This window comes from Xenia sp. Carnegie-2017, unplaced genomic scaffold (genome assembly GCF_021976095.1).
Source record: "Xenia sp. Carnegie-2017 unplaced genomic scaffold, XeniaSp_v1 HiC_scaffold_18, whole genome shotgun sequence".
NCBI classification, from domain to species: Eukaryota; Metazoa; Cnidaria; class Anthozoa; order Malacalcyonacea; family Xeniidae; genus Xenia; species Xenia sp. Carnegie-2017.
The window spans coordinates 742,648-761,166 of NW_025813480.1; the positions used below are offsets into that span (position 1 = coordinate 742,648).

The 18,519-nt window shown below is 34.3% G+C and overlaps 2 protein-coding genes across 6 annotated transcripts in view; both read left to right on the top strand.

The window, feature by feature from the left end:
• The window catches only part of LOC124437868, a 121,900-nt gene that overhangs the window by 81,068 nt on the left and 22,313 nt on the right, over positions 1 to 18,519 (top strand). Inside the window, exons 7-9 of one of the 5 annotated variants that reach the window (XR_006945874.1) lie at positions 331 to 418; positions 675 to 725; positions 5,605 to 5,654. The gene's annotated coding sequence lies outside the window, so the exon portion shown is untranslated. Of the gene's footprint in view, positions 1 to 330; positions 419 to 674; positions 726 to 2,874; positions 2,932 to 5,604; positions 5,655 to 16,732; positions 16,819 to 18,519 lie in introns of those variants that run through there. The other 4 variants (XR_006945873.1, XR_006945872.1, XM_046987799.1 and 1 more) reach the window with 4 other exon arrangements.
• LOC124437949 lies at positions 7,644 to 10,661 on the top strand. The gene is made up of 5 exons (XM_046987910.1): positions 7,644 to 8,052; positions 8,272 to 8,580; positions 8,681 to 8,870; positions 8,989 to 9,260; positions 10,618 to 10,661. Exons 1-5 carry the CDS (start codon positions 7,743 to 7,745, stop codon positions 10,659 to 10,661), a joined length of 1,125 nt encoding a protein of 374 aa, XP_046843866.1. The 5' UTR covers positions 7,644 to 7,742.

The following is an 18,519-nucleotide window of genomic DNA, read 5'->3' on the forward strand; positions in this document are numbered from 1 at the left end:
TCAAATGATTATCGTAGATTTTTGACGGTTAACTTCATACAGTTGGATGTTTTAAAACATTGGTACAAGTAGCGTTTAACAAGGATGAGTACAATTTCTGAAAATTTTCTTCCTGCGTATGTTTCATTTTTATAAATTTTCATCTATGTTAAGGCTAATAATCACGGAAAGTTGCTTTTTTGACGTACGGCTTTGAAGGTTATGATGTTATATGTAATTTAAACGCTTTAATGATTGAATATTAAAACTGTGCAAGCATTCTATTTTAATCTTTTTATTTCAACGAGTGAGAAAGACGAAGATTTGATAAATATGTATTTATGATTGCAGAATTTCCTAAGTTCGATATATTTACCTTGGATAATACAGAATTCATAGTGTTGCCTTCAACGAATGAAAAGTTACTTCATGGATGACGGTACGTTATATACAATCAAATTTATGCAAGACCCTCGTAAATTGTGTGTAAGCTATACATGCAAAAATATGGATATATTTTCCAACATTTTATCGTAGAACATACATACACTTTATTGATCTTTTACCTCGATAATCGTTGTCTAGAGATTTTATGTCTTTATGCACCAACTATAGATATGTCTTTAAGGTTTTTTCGGAGTTGAATTTTATTGACTAAAATACTGTCATACGTTTGGTGACTTTTCAATTGACAGAACGTTACGAGTCTAAAGGTGAAGGAACGGAATATTACCCCGACTATGAAAGTAAGTTATACTATGAAATTTATGTATAAGGCACTTATAAATTGTATCTTCCATACGTAGTCAGTGATATACTTTCTAACATTCAACATATACTCCTTGATTATGCTTTTCCTTGTTATCTCGTCATCTCAGGATATTTTATGTCTCCTTGCGCCCAATATTTTTAAGCATTTTCAATTCAAAATCCCTTCATGAGATTGTTTGTGTAAGAAAATAATAAGATCCATAAAAACTAAAAAAATAGCTTAAGATGCATTTGTGCAAACTGGACTATTTTCCAAAGCTATAATTCACAAAGTTTAGGTGTTGAACAACACAAAATAAGTCAGTTTTAAGTTAATGTCGTCATCAAAAAAGAGCTTTTGACAATTCAGATGAACCTTTGGCATACAAGTTTCAGGCATCGCGGAGGATAGATAATTGGGGGGGCTCATATTTATATATTCATGTTTTAATCCTTAGAAAACAATGGATTTCAAAAGAACTTAAGCCTGCATACCATGAATATATGAATATTAGCCCCTCCCCCCAATTATCGATCCTCCGCGGTGTCTGTTTATTATATGTTCCTTGCCATTTTGAGCAAAAACGCCATAGAGTGTTGGATGTGAATAGATAGAAATATTGTATCATTCTGATTACAAATTGTATTACAATGCGAAATAATATTGGTCAATTTTGGTGAATCTCAGCAGAAATAGATCCGTCCGCCATTTTTTCTGTTCCGTTCCGATGTTCAGTGGTTTTATTTGTTTGAATTTTGTTTCCTGAAATAAATTTGTAGGAGTTTGTAAAGATGCGTTCTGGCGGCCCCCATATGCCTTCTGCTAGTGGTGTCTTGCCTTAAATCATTCGTGGGATATTCCCCCCTGGCTGTACCCCAGTTACAACGCCAATGGTTCGTGTTTCATAGTTATACATAGGATCGATACATAGGCGTAGGAACAGATTTAAATTTGGGGGTGGGGTTAAAGTCGACGAGTATAGTATATACTCCACCCTTATTTTTGAAGCTTTAGGGAGTCTTGTAGAAACATTGAAAATGGAGAAAGTCATGAAACCTTTATGATTTAATTGTACTTCATTACAATACGCAAAGTGTAGGTATTGTTCAAAAATCAATACATTGCACAAAACGAACGAATTTAACTAATAGCCTAAATGATCTGTCGTACTATTTGCAAGCTACGAATTCTAGTTCATTGTCAGACTAAGATGTTTTCACTCTTTGAAGAATTAAAAATGGACCTTTGTTGTATGCATTAAATGGGTACAAAGAAGTTTATGAGCTTTACTACACATACAAGGACGTACGTTTTCATGATGTCGCTTATCGTGCTAATTCAAGTGATATCCATAATTCGCATTTGATCTTAGCATAAATTTTGCTTGTTTGCGGTCTTTACTAAATCTGACAGTATTGATATTGTTTTCCTTCTTAAGTCAATTTCTACTTTGTTCTTGAACTTTCTGTAGTCTGGGTGATGGGTACATAACATAAAACCCCTATATGCACCTATCAAAAGTTCAATATTTGCCTAAGATCAAACTTTATTTGTGAAACCTGAGCTCCAGTTCATATCAAATACTGCTATCCGCGTGCAACACTGCATACTTTTTTTTAAAAAGGCATCGATCTCTGCAGTTCTAACAGTAAAACCTAGTCTCGCTCAAAGATGTTATGGTAGATTAAAGTGAGCCACTTCAGCCATTAGTCAACCTAAAGGACAAGATTGAGCTACATAATATACCAATACCAATACAGCCTTCGTCTCTTCTCTTTGAATTGGGTCTAGAAACTGCATTCAGATGTCGAGTCATATACGTATTTGCTGCCCCATCATGTGCTTGTTTATAACTGTTCAAATCAGGGGAAGGTTACCGCGAATAAGGATGTACACAGTATTTTATCAAAAGCTCCCCAAAACGTGTTCATTTCGAAGTTTTTTGGCATTGTCTGGTTTATCTATAAAAATAATAAGACGGTAAAATTGCCAGAACGCTCATTTTATACACGTTGCGTGCAATACACAACAGAATTTAAACTTTCAACTTTTCGAGTTGAATTAGATTTTTAATTTCTCATTTTCTTTGCGCAAGCGGTTGCAAACTGCTCTCCCGCTTTTCAAGATTAATTTTTTGCTTTTAGATAAACCAGGCGATGCGAAAATACTTAGACGTGGACACATTTTGGGAAATTTTGATAAAGAAATTTTGTAAAGATAATTTTCTTGTCATTTAAAAATGTTCTAATATTTTTGTACACCTTGTGAATTGTTGATATCTTACAGTTCATGGTTGTCTGCTCTCTAATTAAACATCCTACACATCTATGGGGCGCCAAATGTGCATTTATTATTTAAGTACATTATCGCATTATTTTGCATGATTTATTTAATTATATATGATAATTGCATTTAGTAGTTAGTAGTTTGCTTATTTCAAATAACCATTTTTGTGACAACGTGCTTTAAGTTTATTATACCAAAGAACCAGTTTTACTTTCTTTGATATAATTTGGTTACATCAAGTAACCAGTTTTACTTCCTTTGATAAAATTTGGTTATATCAAACAACCAAAATAATTTTGAATTTTGATACACTTGGCGAAGCAAAAAAAGTCAAAACATAAGCCTACTCCCCCCTTCGGATTTTTATGTCTTCCGAGAGATAGCGATTTTTTCCAACCGAATTTCTATGCGCGCTTTGTATTTGGTGAACTCTCTTATTGACGATTATTTCATACAAAGGAAGGATTTTGGTTTTCAATGAATTCCGCCGATTCCTCCGAAAGGCTCGCGACATCATTGACTGATGTTATAGGGCGAGCCATTCGTGAAACTATTCAAACTATTACGAACTCTGCCAAGGTATGCAGTACATTTGATTAAGGAAGAAATAAATGCGTATGGTCTATGGCAATTAAATTAAACTTGGCAACTCTGTGTATAAAGTATCAGGTATTGCTTGTTGATTTTCCACAATTTCCATAATGGTGATAATGGAAAAATACCTATTCAAATGTGCTGCTTACCTTGGCAGAGTTCGTAATTGTTTCACGAATGGCTCGCCCTATAACATCAGAGAAATATTTATATAATTATAATTATTCTTTTACCTCATTAAATATTCTTCAGTGTAAGAATAAAAATTCCATAATTATGTTTATGCTTGAAATGAGGAGCATATCTGAAACAATTGAACTTTTTGCAAATACATGTATTCTTAGCAAAAGTGTTTGTTAAGCAGATCATTGTTTTGTGAAAATCTTTCTGTTAGTAAAGCAGCGTTAGAGCTTTTTATCTTTATATTTTCTACTACATGTCTTAGGTCATCTTACACAACGTTTTGAGAATGCTTTTAGATCCATTCAATTTCAGACATCTCATCGGTATAGAAACAATCTTTACTTGGCATAAAGTCTTTTAGTTGTTTATCTCTTTGAAGACTTCTCATATTCTTTGTTTCGTATGGTCATGCAATATCCTTATATATGTTGATAAGAATTATTTATAAATAAAATAATGGAACGGTGTAATAAAGAAGATATTATTTTTATTGTACTTGCATGCTGAAAATAATTGTTTTGTGTTGACGATTTATGGGATATATTTTGAGATATTCTCACCTAGGTTTAATTCACTACCAAAGTTTATCCATTATTACCAATGATGATATTTTACTATAATGCGGTTATGAGTTGTTTTGAAACAAAACTACTGAAGCCACGACGTTTTTGCAGGTTGGTATAATATTACAGAATAATGATTAATGATGACTGTTCGTGGTTGTTTTTGCATGGGTTGCTAATCAGTTAATCACTATGACTATGTAGGAAGCAATGATGTTAATGTACATTTGTACAACTAAAATATAATTAATTGATAGATTTTGCACTTTTCTTTCTATTATTATATATGTATATCTGCAAAGTTATGATACCTGAGGTTAAATACATGTATGTTAATTTTTCTGCAGTTAGATTTTCCCTTGTGAGCACAGTTAACCTGTCTTGTGTAAAGCTAAACGATTGGTTGTAAAATACAGTATTTGTATTTATTTTCACGTAACAATTATAATATAGGCATTACGCTTTTTAGGCATCGATGACGAAATTTATGTATAGCGCTGATAATGCTTGTACAGGACAGTACATACTGTATCATCAGTCCTATATCATAAAGTGCAAAATTAAAGTTACAAGGCTGACCTAAAGTTTTTACAATAGTAAAAATGAAAATGTATACAGCTACGTAGAAACTCATATTATGGTTATGCTGTATTTGCGGTATACGAATTTGGACAAAGTTTGTGTACCTAAGTTCATCATTTTACTTGTGCTAAATAAATACAAAATAATTGCACTTATGTAACCTCAATGAATGCAACGATTTTTCACCTCATGATGATAATTTTACAATTGTACGAAAAAGAACGTTCACTATTCTCACTTATAAAATTCATTTCTTAGCGTAAGAGCTAATTTATTAACGTTGATGAGCTTGGAAATGTTTTCTACGTTGCATACAACATACGTGTCGCACCGGAAGACAGACCATCGGACAACGAAGCGTTAAAACACCCTTATCTACAAACCGATGAGGTGAATTTTGATTTGCTATGTGATGTTGGGAATGAACCAGAAATAAAGACATCATCTCGACATTCTCTTACCTCAGATGTTTGTGAGCAGTTGAATCTTTCAATAGATTGATGTACCGTATCGATCATGAAGTCTTTAAACATTTCAATAAAGTATCCGACTTTACATGGTTAGGTTGCCTAAGATTTTTACGAAACGTTCGCCAGCATTGGTATGATAACCCTCGTCCACAACTGTTATGGAAATTATGAAGAGTATTTTCTTCAACTTTTTAAGGAACTGCCTGTTCTAGTTCACAGAACCATAAGATTGAGTGACTGGAAGACGAGACTTGTTCTAAAGAAACATTTTGCAGGTAAGACACAGAAGTGAGTTTTCATTTTTGATAGCCAAGCTATAAATTAGGGGTCCATGACACTATATTTGTTATTCTCACTCTAGTTCTCCTCTTCATTTATTGTACTTAATGCATGTATGTTTTTAATTCTGTATATTGCCGTTGCAAACATTTTCTGGACAGTGCACATCCTGTAAAACTTGAAGAAGGCAAGGGAAAGAAAAGCGAAGCTGTTATTGAATACCCTGATCTTAACGGTAAATAGCTATGTAACAACAAACTAATGCTGTGTACGTGTCACTTTTCTTAAATATTCTACCAAAAACCGTAATCTCTCCACTTGTTTCTGGTGCATCATTTTCTAACTTTGTGCAACTGAAAATAACGGTTCAAGCATGTGTGATAGTACTAGCAATAGTCAAAAATCTTTAGACGAGATCAACAATTTGTCAGATATCCAAAGATAGTGAAGAGTACCTACGAATCATGCTGATTCAGAGACTGGCATATTTTTATCGTATGGTAAAAAGAAGCTTATAGCTTATTATGTTGTCAAACTTGTAAAGAACACATATGCAATAATAAATATTACGTATCCTTTGCTTTAAGTCAGCAAATGCTTTCAAATCGTATACATTAATGCTGAAATTTTGATTTTAGGCTTGAGTAAAACTGTAAATAATGTGCATTAAATGTAGAAAGTATTAAAGGGAAAACATACTATAGTAAAAAGTAAAAGTACTGCGTACCATTCGAAGGCCTTACCAAATACCTATAGTTAACATAATTTTTTGAAAATCCTCTTTCGATATGGTAAAAATACGCTCAGATTTTTTCTAGTAAGACCATCTTACACAGCAGTCACGACGAAGTCAGTATGATCAAGTTTGTTTACAAAATATATGACACTGTCGTAAACAAACAACCATTTACAGTTCCCAAAAATTTAATTGACGAACAGGATGATAGTCAAAGATAGCCTGATTTTAACCTGCTAAATTGTTGTGAAACTCTTCCAGCTTCATTGGAGACAATCCAGAAATGATAGTTTCTCGTGTATACTAAAAATTATACTTTGTTTTACGCATCCAATTCAAATCGTAGGCATAATTATCGATATTTTACCATTCCTAGATTTCACTCAAATATTTACCATTTTTTTTCAGTTCATACAGGAAAGGCTCGTCAACATAATTATCTGGGTAATTTTTTTCTTCGTACAAGATTTTTCTCCATGGCTTTTTCACCATTATAAGAAAATGTTTCTTAAAAAATAACAGAGTATGACTTTGCTTGACAGACAGTCAAGTCATCCCACCTGAGATAGCAAAGGTTATAAGGATGAAATTAATTACTTTGTATGAAGCATGTATATGTCAAAATGCACATTAGCTCAACCAACATAACAGCATAGTTAAATTTCAAAATTCTCATACAAAACCAATGATTTTTCAACAAAAACTAGGCCATTTCGAAACCCACCAAACAATGACCAGTTCATTGTATCCCATCTGTCAGAATCATTAGTCAGAATCGATTGTAAATCGGCAATACCAGGGTAATACCAAGCAATACTATCCATTTAACATAATGTACCCTAACTTTAGTCTTAAAAATATTACTGATAATAGTCATTATGTCATTCATGTCAATTTGTATTCCTAAAGTACAAATGTACAAGAACAAAAAATTATAAAAATACAGTGTTGGCTAGGAATTTTCTCTATAATTCAGCAACGCAATATACACATTTACTTCTTTACTGACCAAACTATCAATAGCTTGTTCAATGTGGTTTTAAAAAGAAGACAAATAATGTTATTTCTTCTTCATCGAGCTGCTTCATAAAGATGAAAACTTGCTAAAAAACAGGGGAGAGCAGGACCCTGGTTAAGACGCTGGACGAGTTTGGGGAAGCGGCCCAGAGGGGGAAAAACCTTCACACGTCATTACCACGGTCATTGCGATGAATGGGAAGTGCGAAAGGTAACTTTACCAAGGAATGTTTAGGTGTAGAAAAGCTCTAGAATAGTTTACAACGAAATTGAAGTGCCTGTATTTCGGATATTCGGTGATAATGGCGATGTCTGAAGCGCATCGTGAATTTTTAAGAAAAAACAGGGAATATATCAAACGAAATCTTGAGGTTGATGCTGTTTGGCCACAAATGACGGACGTTCTGGATCGTAACTGCGAAGACAAAATTCGAGCAGAATCCACCCCTGAAGCTCGTACTTTGGAACTTCTTAATTTGCTGCATCGGCGAGGCGATGAAGCATTTATATCCTTTATTAGAGCGACACTTAAAGTTCAAAGATGGGTTGGGGAACACTTGGCTGATTTAGCCGGACTTAATGTGAACCATATACTTCAAAATGCCACGCAAAGTACGACATTTTTTATTTCTTATACTGTTATATATTACGTACTGTGAGCTTGTTTGCCTGTCTATTATTTATTCATTCTGTAGATGTAAAATTCTCTAGATGATAAGAATGCAAATATCGACTTCACTTGCAGAAGTTTTAATGAAAAACCATCTTCTTATATATAAACAGAAACATCAGAAAGTTTTAAACCTTTTATTTTACCATTGTCTTACTTAGGAGAAACTGAAGAGCCTGGAATGAAAGACGTCCATCGTCGAATTCTTGTGAGCCATTTGTCCGCATTTAAGCAATCACTTAATGTCGCTCAAATGGTTGAAAGTTTATCCAACAATGTGGCGATCACAAGCAGAAATCCTGGTGTCAACATCAGAGCTGTGTTGCAAGAACTATCTTTGGACAAAAAAGTGGAAAAGCTTATATGTGATGTGCTTCCGCGTTTAGGGCCTGATGCATTCCAATTTTTTTTCAAAACCTTAGATATAAATCAGCCGCAACTTGCCCATGATTTGAGGCAGTCAATAAAAGGTATGTAAAAAATGTATTAATTATTCCTCCTTGTTATTACATATAAATGTTTATCCCTTTACATATCCTGTAAGTCAAATTCACCTCACTGATTTGTCAGCTACTCATCCTGGCGAACTAATTGATGAGAGACAATGCTATCAGGAGTCAACAAATGCTCATCTGACTGGGCAGACAACAGCCCAGTTTAATCTTGAAACAACCTGTTCAGATCTACCTGACCATGTTCAAAGAAAGTTAGAAGAACGTTTAAACGAAGGCAATGAGTTATTAGAGAATGACTGCAGAAGGTGATTTTCAAATGAATTAAAGTCTGTTTAAACTCAGTTGATGTTTTATCTTTAGGTAACTAAATGTTTTTAGTAAAGTTTTATTCCTTAACTGAGCACAAATTGACTTTTTTTCAAGCCTGTACAAAGCAGTGAATTTGCCACAAGGTAAAGAAAACATCATTGCTGAAAAATTCTCTGGTAACCCCAAACGATATGTGTTGGACACTTGGTTTGATAGAGATGGACAACATGCCAATGTAAGAGCACTGCTCCTAGCATTGAAAGAGTGTAAGCAAGGAGGTTTAGCTCATGAGATAGAAAAGGATTTGGATGTTAAGCTGCCTGATCAAGTTCCGCAAGACACCGTTGATGGAATCATGCAGTTAAATGAAAACGAGAAAAGAACTGGTAAGTGAAGTTGGACTGAGTGGTTGTCCAATTTTTCAAAGCAAAGCACAATCTTGTCAGATTGAGCAGTTGCATCAAAGTATAGTTTTGTACATACAACCAGACCACAAGTTTTGTTTATGCTATGTAAATCTCAGATCATTATTGTTCTTTTCCCATCTGTTTTTTTCACAGTAAGTAAACACATTAAAATTTACATAGCAGGACTAAATTTGTGGGATAGCAATGCCACTCTTCACCTGCAAGGATTAGTTTTCGAATAATGACTCCAAGTTCTTGAGGCTTGGTCTGACATGTTTTACTTTCATGTCCAAAAGTAAGGTTGGAGATAAACTTTAAAGTTTGCTTCACATGATTGCTTATATTTAAGTCAATGTATTAATGTGTAAGGTGTAAATGCAGTAACGTAGGCAGCTCGACTTTTTACTCCCGCTTGTATCTAAATGTTTTTGTGTTCACTAGCTGTGAGAAGAATAGATTTATAAAAAGATGAATAATGGTTATCCATGAGAAGTTACATAACCATAGGAAATCTACAGGCTGGCTACGTTAATGAGTAAATGTTAAATAAATATTTCAACTTGGTTTAATTAAGATATCCTAATTTAGTCTCCATCTTAATTAAGCTCTGAGGTTCGTGAAGGAGATACGGGGAGAATTAAAAGTTCAGTTGATAAATCAATTGAACCAAGGTAGTGTTGATGTTCTCTCACCCTACGGGCTCGGTCTGTACAAAAAGACATCGGTCCGATATTTCTCCGTAAAGACCTCAAGCTCGGTTATTAAGGGCTTAATAACGCGCATGATTGGTAGATGATTTTGTCATTATTGTATGACAACCAATCATGTTGCAAATTTAGCGTCGCGCGCGGAAAATTCCGCCTGGTTAAAAAAAGGCTTTAGATTTATTTGTGATAGAACGGTTGTGGTTGACGATTGTGCTTTTAATATTGGGCTGTTTGTGCTGTTAAGATTTTGTAAAGATTTAAAGAGGGTGGTTAAATACTTTTCTATCATGCAAAGAAATTGTTTGCAACGTTGGTTGTTACATTCTTACTATAAGTTTAAGTTAAACCACTGATTCAATTTAAATTTGAATATTCAGTGAAATCATCTACATGATGATTAGTACATATAAGTTCACTGATTAACAGAGCCATAATTTTATTATTTTCATTTAACTGAAAATCGTCAATATAGACGTGAAACACTGGGTAGTAAATCATATCAAGTATTGTTTGAATATGTAATTCAAAGTTATATATGTATAAATATGTATAACTTTGAATTACATTTAAACAATATACTTGATACAAAAAACAGACGTACGTATTTCTCATGTTATTTTTTATTGTAGACGATGAAAGAAGTTTGGCTGAACTTCCAAAAACAGGTAGATAAGTCTTTTCAATATATGTTTACATGATGCTGATTTTTGATGGTTCACGTAAACTACGAAATCTTATTTATCTTTTTTTGTTTTCCGTTATGATGTATTTAATGGAGTAGACCAATCTTCATCTTCTAATACAAAGGGTAATGCGCATTGTTGATAGTCATTGATGAAATTTCATAACTCTGTTGTTTACTTTTATATTTTGTCTGATTTATCTTTAGGAAAGAGAATGCTAATACCATTAATAAGACAGCTTTTCATTCGAAGAACTAAACCCAAGGGAAAAGGTAATCCTGCGCATGTTATCTACTTGAGAATTAGCAGATTTTTCAAAAAAAAATTGTTAAAGAAATCTTTGGGACAAGCTTTCAAAAGAGTACGAGGAATATCATTTTTAAACTAGAATACCTGCGTCACTCACAGATTTATCTTTAGGAAAGAAGACGAGGGAAACACCACCCAGATTGCATGACGAGGAAAAAGGTAAACATGTACATGCTGACATTTTCATCATTCTGTGAACTCACGTTAACTGATGCGCATGTTATCTACATGAGAATTAGCAGATTTAAAAAAAAAATTGTTAAAGAAATCTTTGGGACAAGCTTTCAAAAGAGTACGAGGAATATCATTTTTAAACTAGAATACCTGCGTCACTCACAGATTTATCTTTAGGAAAGAGGACGACGAAAATACCACTTAGATTGCATGACGAGGAAAAAGATAAACATGTACATGATGATGTTTTCATCATTCTGTGAACTCACGTTAACTGGCTTTTCAGAACCACAACGTCCAAGAATGGATTTTTTCATCAGTTGTCAAGAAAGTGACAGGAGAAGTAATGAAGAGTGAAAATGTTATGTTGAAACTTGAGTTCTTATATAATACATTAGAATGTTAGTTAAAGAAATATTATGATTGTAAAAGAAGTATATAGCCATGCTGTGCATTACAAGTCGGTGTGAGGAGATTTGTATTTCCGGAAGAATCTTCATACGTTGCAAACTGCATCTTTTTCCCGAGCTTCAGTTGTGTGTAGACTCCTGAATGTTGGACTTGCACATATCTCAAAAGTTTTTTTTTTATACAGGATTGGGGTGGACATTGTGAACTACGTTTGAAAATATTATAGACATCAAGACTTGATGATTTAGAGGAAGTAAAAGTCCAAAAAACATCATCTTGCAAACTCAAGATTCGAGTTATAACAGCAAGAGACAAGATTTAAAGCAATATTTCAACTTTTATTTCAAAGTCATTATCACTTGGCTTGATTATGTTTCTGAAATAAAGTCGAAAATTGCTTTAAATCTTGTCTCTTGCTTTTATAACTCAAATCTTGAGTTTGCAAGATGATGTTTTTTATCATGTGTTTTCTCAATTACATTTTGAAATTGTTGAATTTTGAATTATTGAAAACATGTTAGTTTAATATCGTTTAATATCGTATTGTATGCGATCAACATTTATTATGGTGAAATCAAAATAATTGTTTAAATATGCGTTCATATCGCAGAAAAGGTTGTTAAATCAGTTAACTTGTCATGTATGAAAGTAAATATAAAATTTCTTTTTATTGGTTTTAGTGCAAATTTGCAGTTAACATTCTATGGCTTTTCCTTGTATTTTCAAACTCTTCTAGAATTCCATTGTATTCTAGAAGATGCATTTGCTTCCCTCTGCAAGACCATTTAGTTATTATGGAATATTCGTTAATTATGAGGAGGAAATTTCAGGCTCGCAGCTTAGTTGTCTGGATCTGTATTTGTATTGTGAGTTTTTGTCGTGCAATATCTGACAACATGAAGAAAATAACATTTTCTGAAATTCATGAGAGAAGATTCAAAATGTAGACAGTGTAAGCTAGAGCTGTATTAAAAAAAAATTTTTGGAAAGAAAAACTGGACATGGGTTGTGCTAACTTTCACTGAGGGTGTTCAACCCACAGCTATTTTTAACGACTGTTAATTAAGAATGAAAAATTCTTTTCATTGCATGCATAAAAATGTCCGTGTCTGAATGTAAAGTGTATCACGTCGTAAGCAACCATTTTAACTATTTCTTATTGTTCCCAGTTAAAATAAAGTCAGTTATTGAAGGGATCATTGCTTTGTAAACACTTGTAGAGATCATTGAGTAAATTCAATTTACTTTAAGAAGATTTTCGGTCATAACTTTTTGACATTCAGATACTAAATTTCATATTTTATGTTAATGTGAAAACGATGTATGCTTTATCCATTGCAGAATTGCTCAATCTAGTGTAGCAGATCTAGCGCTTGTCAAAATGAATTATGGATGCTCAATTTTAAATTCAAAATATATTCAAACCAAAACTATTGGATTTGAATTTCAAAAAATTTAAACTTTATCAACGGACTTGCCTCTATGTATTTGGAAATGGAAATATATCCAAGCATGAGCTGCAGCAATTTTTTTTTTGACGTACCCAAGATCTGCCACTGGCTTTATTGAGTTAAAGGTTGGTATTGTCATGCAATAAACTAATCGTGGAACGTGAATTGTATGATGACCAACTCATTTCTACCGGAGTAAATGTTATTTCCATATCAAAATAAAAACATCCGTGTTTTCTCATCCAGAGAAAAACACAGCAATGTTATATGTCATGTGATATTGCCAAAACAAATAAAAATGTGAATTGATGAATTTATTGCATGAATTTATCAGTCCTTTAATCTTTCCTAATTTGTACTTCTTCTTTAAGTTCAAGAATTGTTGCGTCAACCATGGAAATGTTTTGATAAATCAATAATGCATCAGAAAAGGTTTAAAAGGATGGAAGAATATGGACGCGAACATCCAGAAAAAGTTACACTGCTCAATGAATTGCGTGTAATCTTCAAGGAGGAGTTTTTGCTTGGCAAAGGAAGTGATGGAACCCGTGTTTACCTTGCCCTGGGAAACAATGGTTACGGAAAAGCAGTAAAGCGAATACACAAAGATATCGGCAAAGACTTTGCTAATCGAGAAAAAGAAATTTGGAATGAGTTTTATGCAAAGCGGTCATATTATGTTGTGAATTATTGGTATCTTGAAGAAGAACCAAGCACAGATTATTTGTATTTGATATTAGATTTGTGTGAAGAATCGTTAGAGAGTTATGTGAAATCTTCTTCTATGCAAGATCTTCAAAAAGTCGTTCCTAAAGTTCTTATTCAGATCTTGAATGGTCTAGTTCACCTTCACAGTGGTGAGCGTCCTATTTTTCATCGGGATTTAAGACCATCAAACGTTCTTCGAGATGTGGATGGAAATTTTTTAATCGCTGACTTTGGTATAAGTCGAAAATTATTAAATGAAACTTCGACACATCGAAGCATACAAAGAGGAGCTAAAGGTTGGATAGCTCCAGAGTCATATGACGCATCAGATGCATCAATTGATAAAGTTCGTTACAAAAAAGAGTCTGATGTTATGGTAAGTTCTTGAAGTAGAAATAGAGGTCCAACTACAGGTCAATGTTGTGTCTGCATTTGAATGTTGTATTTGGTAGGGATATCATTATCACTTTTAAATAAATTTTTGTTTACCTTCATTGTACAGTCATATAGTGGCGAAATACAAGTTGTACTGTATAAAATATAAAAATATGTATATGTATGATAATGAATTGTTATTGCCTTGTTGGTTTTACGATTGTATGTCTCTCACTTAGATTGCTCTAAAAAATTTATGGCTACGATTCTTAATTGGAGAACATTATTCTGATTTTTTTCGAACTGAACATGTATTTTTTGCAACTAAAAATAAATTAACTCCATTTTTTATTAAAAATAGAATGCCGGAATGGTGGCTTATTATGTTGCAACAAAGGGGAAACATCCTTTTGGAATTGAACGGTAATATTTGAATAAAATGACACTTTTATGTGAGGTTGTGACCATTTCCTATTTGCTGCAGCTTTGAAATTGTTAAAAGAAAATCTGTGTACGTTGAGGTTAATGATGACGAAGTCAAAGTTGTTGAATTTTTATCTATTCAGGCTTAGTTGTGTTGCATTTTTCTTTAGACAAAAGATGGTATGTTTTAAGCCACAAGCTTGCGTTTATGACTTTCAGTCTTTTAAATACTTAGCCAGATCTGTCTCTTTCAGTCATTTGTTCTTTGTTAGGTCAAGATATACATTCTCAGTTTATTTCCATTGATTCTATTATTGTAGTGTGTATCATTGCCGTGTATGGAACTTCAAAGTATGAATACTGCCGAGGGACTCTAGCTTATTGATTGCCTCCATTCATGTTTCGTTATTTTAATTGTATTCTTGTTTATTTTACCTTTAAATATTACAACATAGTATTAGTGCCAACTCTACAAATTTCTGAATTGAAGATTAAGGTGGTCATCTCCCTTTCAGACACGTTTTTTTTCAAATTTTTTGGAAAAATTTTTTTTGCAGTTTATGTTACTTTGATTATTGTACTTGATGAACAGTAGATTCCATACATGGGTAATTGCTGCTGTTCAAAACTTGACACCTCCGTTGGCGAGGAACCGTTCTTGAAAGAGGGGAATTGTGGTATGATCTGTTCAAATGCATACTCCGGTGTGGATATGGCTTCATTAGATTTTCATTCAAAGCAAATGCCTCATCTCCAAGCAGAAAGTAAGGTATAGGCAATAATGTATCTCTTAGTTCTTCAGCTTATGGGAAATAGCATGTCTTGCATATGTTTTAAAGGTGACTGTCTTTAAAAATTCCTCCATCTGACTGGCTGCCAGGGGCTCCAAGATCAAACAAACCAAAAACAACATTTGTATACCGGCCAGTATTAATCCCCGCCAGGGGGGTTGACCGGTCCATGAACTTTTCTACGCCAAACGTCTCTATCTCTCGCCATATCTCTCGTTATACCCATCGCCTTCATATCACTGTTCACAGCATCCATCCATCCCCTTCTCGGTCTACCTCGTTTGCGGACTCCATCAACATTCATATGCAACGTTCTACGAATTTCAGCACTTTCTTCCCTCCTTTCCACATGCCCAAACCACCTCAAACGCTGGCGCCTTACCCAATTCTCGATACACTTAACACCAACTCTTTCTCTAATCTCTTCACTTCGAATCCTATCCATCAACGTTACACCACACATCATCCTAAGCATTCTCCTTTCCGTTGACGCCAATCTTCTCAGGTCCTCTGCTTTCGGCGCCCAACACTCTGCTCCATATCCCAAAACACTTCTAACACATGCCTTGTACAATTCTCCTTCTGCTTCAACGAAGTCGACTTTCCGCACAACATTCCGACAACTCTCTAAAACTCCACCACGCTGCTTGAACTCTGTTCCTCACCGCTTGCTCGCCCCTCCACCATCATTTAACACATCGCCCAGATATTTAAACTCCGATACACCTTCCAAACTCACGTCACCCAGTTCAAACCGTTCAATCGCGACTCGCCCACCACTTCGACCGTCCCGCACTCAAATCAGTTACTCTTGTCAATGCACCACGGACACCTGAACATCTTCCATGAACACTTACTGCATTTCCACATTTATCAATTCCTCCACTCTTTTCCCACACACACACCACATGCCTGTTCTTCTACTACACCGCCTTCCTTCACAACATACCTTCTCCGCTGCCGTTAAAACACCCTTCTCCAAGCACGTCCATCGCTCCTCCACCGTCTCACCCTCAACATTCAATGTCGCAATTTCGACACGGAAACACTGCTTCCCTTCATTCGATCGTAACTTCCATAGCTTAAGCCTGCCTTTACCCTCAACCTTTCTCCTCTTCACCTTCCTGATTCCCAGTCCATGACCAGCAGCTTGTGCTGGGTCACACATTCTTCTCGTTATACAAAGCTTCACAAACCGCAGGTATAAGTTTTTAAATAGATGAAACTGATATTCTGAAACTGTACATCAAATCTTTGTATGAGCATCCTGATGCTAAGAACTTTAATGTTACATAAAAGCGATCATGAGCAGATATACCCGGAATTCTACCCGGAAGTGAAGTTTGCATATATAATTAGGCTTCACTTTTGCTTCCTGTAGAAGCTTTATCCAGTCTATTATCAGATCAGTGATTTACCTGCAAACGTTTGTTCATAATTCCGGACACTCGCTAAGTTACATCATTTGGCAGGAAGACGTTTTACAACGAAGACAAATTTAAAAAGTAAGTTTTATCAATAAATATCGACTTAAGAAGAATTATATGATATACAAAATACTCTAGTTTAACTTTAGAGACATAATAAAAATATGAAATGCTCATGTAATAATCCAATAATTACGAATATATGAAACTTTTACTTAGTAAGGAACTAACCATATAACATAAATGAAAACCTTACATATCTGACATCCTGTTTTTTTGCTCTAAGAGAAACGAGAATATTAAAAACAGTCGTCCATTTTCGTTCGTGAAGAATTTTGATGCTAAGTACATTTAGCGTTTAAATTATTTTTAATTCATTTTGTTTGTCTATTTCATAATTATAAATAAACCTTGTATGATTTTTGTTTTTTTCTTTAATCATTGGTCAGCAAACATGTTGTAACGATACATGAACTATACAGAATAACATTTTTCCTGATTGTTTTTATTAACTTTTCGTTAGCAATATGATTTAGTCTTTCCGACAGTAAATACTATGTTTTTTAACGTACGCAAGTTATTCAACAAATCAACTCTTGCAGCATGGCACAACACTGGTGAGTGTCGTACATGAAAACAACAGAAATGTTGATAAATTTTCTAATTCTAATTGCTTCATGAAAATTTATGTTCAACTTAATTTCAACTCTCGGCCATTACAGAAACACTTTGATTCCAGGCCTTTCACATGTTACACAATAATTATACATGATTATTACATCACTGAGGTCTGTGGATCAATAACTGCATGACTTAAGTGAGGTATTTAGGCAGAACTCATTCGTAACTTGTTCGTAAGGTCTGTTTGAACTAGCTGCCTTACGTTACATCTGAGTTTGATATATGATCATGTAAAATGTTAAAGTTTGATGTTTTCCTCGAGAGTTTTTAGTTGTTTTTTTAGTCGATGAAAAGCAAAATTGACAAGAATCTATGACAAGAAAATCACGGTCCATCATGCATCTTTATTTTTAAATACGTTTTTCAAAACAAAATAAAATCGGCTAAAAGCAAAGCACCTCTGTTGTATGTACGTATTACATGGTATTTTATCCGTCATCATATTTCATTTATAACTGCTTCAGATTCTTTTACATTTTATTGATTTGTTTTTTTTTGACGATGAAGACGAAAATCTTTATGGTCATCAAGTGAAGATTAGTCAGGTAAGGTCGGTGATTCTCTAGTGGACTGGGGACTAGTAACAAGAATGTTATTTTTTTAAATGGAAACATCGTCATAATATTGTCTAGCAAAAACAAACAAACAAACAAACAACATTTGTATACCGGCCAGTATTAATCCCCGCCAGGGGGGTTGACCGGTCTATGAATTTTTCTACGCCAAACGTCTCTATCTCTCGCCATATCTCTCGTTATACCCATCGCCTTCATATCATTGTTCACAGCATCCATCCATCTCTTTCTCGGTCTACCTCGTTTGCGGACTCCTTCAACATTCATATGCAACGTTCTACGAATTTCAGCACTTTCTTCCCTCCTTTCCACATGCCCAAACCACCTCAAACGCTGGCGTCTTACCCAATTCTCGATACACTCAACACCAACTCTTTCTCTAATCTCTTCACTTCGAATCCTATCCATCAACGTTACACCACACATCATCCTAAGCATTCTCCTTTCCGTCGACGCCAATCTTCTCAGGTCCTCTGCTCTCGGCGCCCAACACTCAGCTCCATATCCCAAAACACTTCTAACA

Coding starts and splice junctions, on each gene's coding strand:
- LOC124437949 (XM_046987910.1), top strand. CDS start 7,743: ATGGCGATGTCTGAAGCGCATCGTGAATTTTTAAGAAAAAACAGGGAA. Junction 8,053..8,271: donor ACTTCAAAATGCCACGCAAA/GTACGACATTTT, acceptor TGTCTTACTTAG/GAGAAACTGAAGAGCCTGGA. Junction 8,581..8,680: donor TTTGAGGCAGTCAATAAAAG/GTATGTAAAAAA, acceptor CTGATTTGTCAG/CTACTCATCCTGGCGAACTA.